At 43.8% G+C, this 9080-nt stretch overlaps 1 protein-coding gene across 2 annotated transcripts in view; it reads left to right on the top strand.

Moving 5' to 3' along the window:
* The window catches only part of FAM124A (family with sequence similarity 124 member A), a 37947-nt gene extending 37009 nt beyond the window's left edge, over positions 1-938 (top strand). The window contains exon 5 of one of the 2 annotated variants that reach the window (XM_072326799.1): positions 225-938. In XM_072326799.1, coding sequence (XP_072182900.1) covers positions 225-267 — 43 coding nt within the window. In that variant the 3' untranslated portion in view covers positions 268-938. The remainder of the gene's footprint in view (positions 1-224) is intronic. The other variant, XM_072326798.1, reaches the window with a different exon arrangement.
* The last annotated feature ends 8142 nt before the right edge of the window (positions 939-9080 follow it).

The following is a 9080-nucleotide window of genomic DNA, read 5'->3' on the forward strand; positions in this document are numbered from 1 at the left end:
ACTAGAGTTCCGTATTTGTTGGACTGCCATTCTATCAATGCTATAATTTTATGCTAAACAGCATAAAATTGATTCAAATCTGTTAAAATTTTAGTATTTCTTACTTGGAAGGGGGGGGGGGGGGGGGAAAGGTAATTTCAAAGTATTTTGAAAACAAAAAACACTTGATCTGGACGTGAAATCAAAGTATTCAGAGAACTGATTTCAGCTGATGCATTTATTAGATCCTGGAATCAGGCCAACATCCAAGGTCTTGACAAAAGCTGAATGGGTTATCTAATGAAGAGTAAGGCTTTGGAATGTCTTTCAGCTCTGCAGGAAGGTGTTCAGCATATCTGGGGCCCATCATCTTACACCACAGGAAACGCTGGTGCTGGAAGTCTACAAGCAAGAATAGGAGAGCTCAAGTGACAACTGTGATGCTTATGTGAGCTCCCCAGTCATTTGACCTACAGATTTTATCCCATCAGTCTTAACTGGAAGAAAGGCAAATGAACTTCCACAGGCTGAATTTATGGTGTCTACCCTGATTCTGTCTCCATGTATTTCTATTTGGTTTACTGGTACTTAACTAGGGATGAAAGTTTTCATTGTTTACATTCACGGGGCTTGTAAACAAATTCTGAAGTAACTGAAGTGTTTTACTGTCAGGAGAAAAACAGCAAGGATCGTGCACATAAAACATTTTGTTTCTAACAGAGAAAGACAGAAGTTGAAGAGTGTTTCACTGAAGCTAATGCTCACTCTCTTTCCATTACTTAAGAAGGCACTGATCTCATCAGAAAGCTACGTATGCACAGGTTTTATGGTATTTAGCTATGTATCATTTTGTTTAAGTTAAATTATGAATAATGTCATTGAAAACTGCAGGTTTTCCCTGGACTTTTCCTCGCCCTAAAATGTGTTATTTCTGTTGAATAAAATAGAGACAAAAACTGATCTGTGCTTATCCTTCCGTGTGCTCATTTATGAACTTTTGCAGACCCACTGGTTGTATTAACTGGGCTTCAAAATGAACGCAGTGACACAGGCTCCCCAGTGCCTGACAGTGGGATAATTGCAACAAAAAGTTCCCTGGCAAATATGCATACGATCATGTTGCTCGGCTGCCTATAGCACAAACTCCACCACGATGTGCCAGTCTTTCCTAAAGAACCTGTATCCAGCCAAGGCAGCTCCAGATGTGCAACTGTCCCATCACGTATCTAATCGTGTTTTTACTTCATGAAAGTGATGAGATTTTACTTTAGAAGTTATTTCCAGGTTCATCAGCCTGAGAATTTGATGCTGGCCATCCCAGCAGCATGGAGCTATCTTGGTCTTTGTCTGTATCTGTTGGTCCAATCCTGTCCAAGCAAAGAGTTTTGGAGGCAGAGAAAAATTGTAGATGTCTAAACGATGGAAAAAGAAAACAGAATAGTAAAGACACCACATTGGTGTTTTCCATGGCTGGTATCAGCAAGGAGATAAGTTCTTGTGATTCTTTTTGGAAGCTTTCTAAGGTTTGCAGTTTCGTGCCTAGGTAGTAAACACTGCAGTGGGTAAGCCTGTGCACCTGAACTACCTCGATAAGAACATACCAAAAGGCTATAGGAATGATTAGGGTGGTTAAATACTGGAACAGACTGACCAGAGAAACTGTGGATACTTCATCCCTGGAGATGTTCAAGGCCAGGTTGGATGAGGCTTTGGGCTTCTAGAGGAAGGTGTCCCTGCTCAAAGCATGGGGGTTGGAACTAGATGGTCTTCAAGGTCCCTTCCACCCCAAAGAGTTCTGTGGTTCTGTGACTCTGAGTCCTCGTGTCTGTCTCAGGAAACACTGTGGTGCCATAGATGGCTATTCTGTAAATGTTCTTCCTCCCTTGTGTTCAATTGCTTTCTAATCTATTATTGGCAGCATCCTGTGAAAAGAAGTTCCACTTCCTAAGTACATGTTTACAGGAAGGGTTGTCTCCTAAACCTGCCCGCTGTTAACACTCCTTGATAAACCCAAGGTTTGCTGCAGGGAGAGATACTCAATAACCTTCTCTTGTTCACCATTTCCAGATTACTCATGTTTTTATAGGCTTCTATAATAGTGTCCCCCTGGGAAACCATTCCATGCTTCGTTTATCCTTCTTACCCCTCTGTATTTTAATCTGCTCTGCTGTGGGCTTCTGGATACAGTCACACATAGATACAAAGGTGTGTGCATGGTGGATTTACAGGAGGGTTTGAAGTTGTTTTCCATTTTGTTTCCCATTACTTTCCTAGTAATTTGTAATTCGTGATTTGTGATTTGTTTCACTGACAGCAGCTGAGCACTGAGCTACTTTTCATAAAACTTTATGTCATCCCAAGGTCCAATTTCCAAGTAGTGAAAGCCAGCTCAAAGCCAGGTATCACGTATGCAAAAATAGAGTTAGTTTTCAACACAGTTTATTTTACAATTAGCTACACTTTCACTTACAATCTCATCTACCATTTTATTGCCCAGTTGCTGTGTACTGTAAGACTCTTGTGCAGCTTCCCCATTTGTCCATCATCCTTACTATCTTGAATACTTAATATCCTCAAGACAATCCTTCTTCACGAACCCACCCTTTTTCCAGCTTTAAGTCATGCAAAACAGTACAAGCTCAAGTACGGATCCCTGCATGACATGACTCCGCTGCCCACCTCGTTCCACAGTCAGAACTATTTATTTCTGCTTCCTGTTTTCTGTTTCTGATCTTTATTCATGTAGCCCTCCATCTCTAACTACCGCAGCCTGCTTTCTTCAAGAGATTATGAGGAAAAGCATTGGAAAGCTGTTCTTAACTGTACAAATTGACGCCGATGCCTTCTGAAGCATCATAGATTTATGAGGTGTGAGTTCCCCATGTAAAACCATGTTGATTCTTCCCCAGACTAACTCAACATGGTTGCTGTTCTGATAATGAATTTTCTCTGCAGTGTCTCTGTCCTTTCAGTATAGAGCACCCCTTTCCAGCTTTTAGGACTCAGCACAGTGTAAACTGAGCAATTTACACAGAACCCATACTTCCTGAGCCAACCCTATGTTCACATCACTGTGCGAACAACTGCTACACACAAATAGATTTATCCTCTATGAATCTGTCAGATTCCCTACTGAATCCCTACTGAATTTCCACAACAGCTTATGGCAACAAACAGCACTGAATTCGTACACTACTTGAAAAGATATTCATGTTTATTTGCAGCATTCACTGAGGTCATTTATTGAATGCTTTGTGTGCCAGGTGAGCTCAGTGCAGAGTGTTGGGTAATGTTATGTCAGTAGCTGGGAAGGGTTTTGTCACCTTGAGTCCAGGAATGAACAGAATGAGAGATCATAGAATCCCTGGAGCTGGAAGGGTCCTTTAAAGGTCATCCAGTCCAACTCCCCTACAGTAAACAGGGACATACATGGCTAAGTCAGGTTGCTCAGATAGCTGGAAGGAAACACCTGCACATGTACACATGAGGGAGGTATCCACTGGGTGTGGAAAGCTCTCATCAAGGCATTGTAAATCCAGTGGTGGGAAATGTCTGCAATGGTAAATAGAAGTGGGTCAGGGCAAAAGTTCAGGCACTGGGTTCATTATCCCTTATTGACTTTTGGCTCCCTTTTGGGCCTCCTCAAGTAGCTTTCCCTAAGATATTACCTGATGCCTTTCATACCGTGGATTGTTCCCATTAAGAGGCTACACCAAGGCTGGATGCCTCTGTTTCCAGCGTTGTTCCATCAGTGGGTGATAGCATACCAGCACAGGCCACCAGAGAAGGCTGTAGGGTCTCCTTCTTGGAGATATTCAAAAGCTGCCTGGACATGGACCTGGACACCCTGCTCTGTGTGTCCCTTCTGGAGCAGGGGTTGGAGCAGATGTCCCTTCCTGCTTGAACCATTCTGTGATTCTGTGGTCAGACTTTGCACCCTCCTATCTTCCCACTTGCTCTTGGGCATCCCACAGGGCACGAAGCACAGATCATGCTGTAAAAACACTTCTTGCATTATCACAGAAAGCAGCCCATCCTGCAAAATGGAATAATGGTGTCCTAAAGGCATAAATATCCTACAGCAGGCCAGGAGGGAACTGAGGTCAGATGCTGACTAATGTGTCTGTTACCAGTGGGTCAAAGCAGCGCTGGGCTGGCCGTGGAGCTGAAGGTCAATATTCAGCCTGCTTACACTTACAGATAGGATGTGTTGTTTCTGTCTGCAGAAAGACCATCTGAATGAAGTCTTAGAGAGAGATGCATAAGTGAGCATATGCACTCAGCCTCTGCTTTGGCTCGGCCTTTTGAATTAAATATGGCTCACTTTGGAATCACTTGTCCTTTTTAATTACTTTCCTCCTGAATATATGAAGCATAAAATGCAAACTAGCTTGGTAGATGGAGGCTGTTAGTCTAACTAACAGCATAAGTAGCAATGGCTGACCATTAACACACAGTAGAATAATGACTGAGGTGGGTTTAGCCAAAGCTGACCAGTCAGTAAGAGAAATACCCAACCAGCTTTAAGACTGAGTGGAGATGACTATGGATTGCCTACACATTTTCTAAGGTGATCACAGCAATGCTTTCTTTTTTTTTTTTTTTTCCTATTTTTAAAGCCACCAGCCTGCAAGAGCAGCTAGTGCCATCTCGTGGCTGTCCTGAACACAAGTGATGGAGCAGGGAGCTGCCATCCCCAGCAGGCGGTAACCCCTAAGGGGTGACCCAGCGTGGTGCCCGCAGCAAAAAGAAGGAATGCCATGTCCCCTCCCACAGTATGCACTGGATGGGTGCATTGTACCGAAAGTCCCTGGAGAGCACACTGTGTGAGTGGTGATGCTTGTTTCAGAGGGCAGTAGACCTCAAGCCTTGCTCCAGCCAACTGCTACTCAACTGAGCAGTGCATTTTGGTTTAGTGCTATGCTCTCACCGACTTGGCTTGCTTCATTGTCCTCCCTTCAGCCCTCCCAGAGCTGGTGAACTTAGTCACCAAATTGCTTGGTGACCTGAATGGCTCTGCCACAGCCTTTGGCTTTGCTGAGTTTGGAGCTGTGCAGGTTCCAAGCTGAGCATCTGCTGTGAGCCAGCCCTGGAGAGCAGGGCAGTAAGCCGGCTGCCTGTCACAAATTCCTCTATTACTTGGATGGAAATTTCAACCCTCCTGGTACGGGGATAATCTGCTAAGTATGACCCAAGTCCTGCCAAGACAATGCTGCCTGTCAGGCCCAGCACCCAGCGGTGCCACCAGTGCCGGCCGGCTCCTCTGGGCAATGCGCTCCGCGACAGGGCCTCCAGGAACCCGTGTGCATTAAGAATGCAGCGCATAGCACCAGTTCCGTAATTCCTCCTACTTTGGTGAATTAACAGCTGTGCTTTTGTAGCTCATACGTGCTGTTGCGTAGATATTTTTTGAACAGAATTGTAAGTATGATTTATTTTTCTCTGTGGTTTCTCATGAAAGTGCTATGATTTTCCCAGCTTTCCCCCCTAGTCTGTTGTTATTTTGGCTATGAGAAAGCAAAGCTTTAATTTATTGCCCTGCTTATAGATTTTGACTGGTTATCAGTGTTCCTTCGCTGTGCCATGTAAATCCACAGCAAGGCAGCCTCTGCCCTCTATATCTCTCCCAGGCTCTGGGCTGCTTCCTTCTAGCAGCAGTTGCTCTCATCTCTTTGGACAAAACCCGGTTTGGGGCTGGACCTGTGGTGCAATGCTCATGAGGAGCAAGTCTCGCTCCTCTGCACGTGGTTGCTTGTTGTATGATAGGCACAATGGTCATAGACACATCTTTTCTGGATGCTGATAGATCGTCCAAAGAAAACCTGGCTACACTCAGAAGTGACAGCTAGCTTGCAGCCTGACATGAATGAATAGCAAGATTGAACAGATTTTTTGCCCCAGGCTTCCTCTGCTGATGTGTTAAAGTTTGGCAGCATCCTTTGGAGAAGTGAATTAAATCTTACTGGAGTTGTGTACACAAGAGACTGGGGGAAAGGAGGAAAGAAGTAAAAGAAGAGAGGTGTGAATTCATGTTGATTATTTTGAAGCCATGAACGAGTGGCATCAGAAGAGAATCTGACAACCATATGGACTTTCAAAAGAGTGAAACCTTCTGAAAATGATATGCGGTGATGTAAAGACCTGAATGAATAAAAAAAGACTTGAGACATGGATGGGTGGAAAGTAAAGATGGGGGACTGGAATCTGCAATACAGGAGCTAAGATTCTGGGTAAGATTCTGAAAAGAATGCTATAGAAAAATCAGCATGTAAAGCAAAGTGAATCAGAAGTTGTCACATAAAGGATGACTCCAAAAGTGATAGGAATAACAGCCAGCCCTATTTCTAATATCTGGTTTCCAGAACTCTTCAGGGAATTGCGGTCTCGGGGATTGAGCAGCAGCTTTTCCATGAGACAACCATCATTTTCCACAAAGGCTTCACCGAAGAAGCCACATGCAAATCTGAATTTCATGCAGGGCAAACACGCAAGTAGAAGAGTGAGACTCCCAGCTGTAGGGAGTCACATTATTTCCACTGAGTTTAGTACCTCATGTGACAGCGACAGGTTTGGCCCCCCAGTGTTCACTAAGGGGACACTGCCAATCCCAGAGCATGGGAGGTGCTGGCATTGCCCCTGGGAGGCAAGGATGACGAGAAAACAGAAGTGCGTGTGTTTTGACTTTGGTATGGCGCATCTCCGTACACTCTGTGTATGCAGCAGGGACATCTCTGTGAGCACAGGGCCTGACAGCTTAAGGTGCATGATACAAAGTCACCCGCATGCCAAATCCAGCCACATGAGCTTTCTGACTCACAAGGTACATCAAAGGTCCAAAAATCTGGTGCCCATGGGCACTAGAGAGAAGCCAAGCAAAGGGCGTTGATGTGCCCCAGTGTCTACACTTTGCTTTGAGTTTTGTGCACCTGAGTCTGGTTGGGGGGGGGAGAAGATAAGCAAAACAATGAAGAGAAGGGTGATGAGAGTCAGAGAGCTATTTGCAGGGGCACCTCATCATATCCAGACTGGGGCACCACACTGCAGGAGGTGTTACCTGCTAGGAGAAGAGAAACTTGAGGAGGCTGGGCTCTGTCTCAGGGTCTAAGCTTAAATGCTAGCACCCCTGAAGGTCTGATGCCTTTTCCCCTTCAACTTATCACAGCACACAATACTGTAGAACAAAAAAGTAAATTACAGCAAGATCTGTTCAAGTTTGATTCATAAACGGCTCTGATTTGCTTCTGATTTCAGCTCCCCACTTGGACCCAAATACAGAAGAAAGAAAGAGGAAGAGGAGTGAACAGCTGAAAGTAGAGAACAAATTGACTGTTCCATCCTAAAGAAGCTGAATGCTCGGGGAAGTAATGATCTATCATAAGAAAACAGACCAGAGCAAAAGCTGGCTTTCATGCATCAGTAGAAATGTACGATGAAATGAACTGTATGATGTACGTGAAATGAATCTACTGGCATTGCTTGAATATTGGTTCTGACACACCAGCAGAACTTTGGCTATGAAGATAGTACGGTTTGGGAAGGAGAAAGATGATGCTTTTTCTCCCGTCCTAGAATATGTATGACTGTGGCTCACCAAAAAGCAGTGGTTTATGTCCAAAGAAATGCAAGGATGATAGATGCAGGGGAATCCAGGATGGATTCAAAGATCCTAGCTTCTCTCTTCAGGGAGCATTTGTGGTGCTTTGAAAACCCTGTAAAATGTGTTTTTGTGTAGTTCAGCAAAGGTATGTGGGAGTTAGTAATGATCTGCCATCAAACCGGCAGTAGCTTTGTAATTGAATGGTCCAACCTTCCCTTCCATTATACCATCTATATACCACCCTGCTATCTTTTGTTGCTTGTTGGCAGCAGCACAATCAGCAGTGGAGATAACCCCCTGCTGCACCAGTCTCCTTCCATCCCTGCTGCTGAAGCTAGAAGTTGAAGTTAGTCCCAGGAGGGATCAGCAAGAAACCCAGGCCATTTTCAATCCAGGCCATTCTATGATTCTATGAAACTGACACCAATGGGATTGTGATGAAAGTCTTAGGGGGACAAAATATTCCTTTGCTATTTAAAAAGGAAACTCTTGAGAACAGTTTTAGATGCCATAATCTGTATTTTCAGACTGTGGAGTGACAGGCCCGAAGAAAAGCATATCAGTACCTTCCTCATTTCTTTCTTTAATGAGGAATGGGGTTTAGCTGAGAAATTTAAATGACTGACTGATAGGCATTTAGAATTCTTGAGGGTCATAAAGATCAAGGTAGATGGATCAATCCAAAATAATTGATTTTGACACCGTGACAACAAATCTCTCTGTTTTTCTGCTTTACTTTGATATTCTTTTTCCCCTTCTTGAAACACCAAAGTAAAGAAGAACCTTATTTTACAATGAAGTGCAGTTTTAAAGGTCCCTGTATTTGACAAGTGTTCTTCCAGACAGATGTAGCAGTTCTATCTCTAAAAGAAGAAAAATAAAGCCACTGAAGAACAGCCATTTATTCACTTCATGATTCATTCATCAGCTGGTCCTTTGACACTTTCTCTTAATTAATAGAGTTGTTAACTGGAAAAAAAAAAGCAGCAAGAGAGACAAATTAAGCAAGAAGAAAAAAAAATCCGTTGAGAAATAAATGTTTGATATTTAATTACAACAGGAGTGCAGTGAGCATATGTGCTATGCCACATCTCAAGCAAAATCAGCACGTCGCTGTACCCTTGCAGAAGTGACCTTCAGAAAGAGCAATTAGCTTTCTAGCACTTTTCCTTTTCTATTACTAATCAAGTTTCTGGTGAAGCAAGATAGTTCAGTAGTTGAATGTCATCTTCTTCCAGAACACACTTCTATCCCCAGGGGCTGGGGATAGAACAGTGCTAAGGGTCCTGTTGTGGAAGGCATCTCAGGATGAAAGTATATAGAGAACAACTCCAGATGTGGGGATTAAGCTACAATGCCAGCAGGCATCCTGTGGTTAATGGCACGTACCATTCGCATGGCTTCACACAAGTCTTTCTTGGCTTCCCCAGAGAAAAAACAGGAGCAACAACAATGAGCCTAGGCCAAATGACAAGCTGCATACAGCAGAGAAACCTAAACAAGA

Source organism: Excalfactoria chinensis, chromosome 1, assembly GCF_039878825.1.
Source record: "Excalfactoria chinensis isolate bCotChi1 chromosome 1, bCotChi1.hap2, whole genome shotgun sequence".
Taxonomy (NCBI): Eukaryota; Metazoa; Chordata; class Aves; order Galliformes; family Phasianidae; genus Excalfactoria; species Excalfactoria chinensis.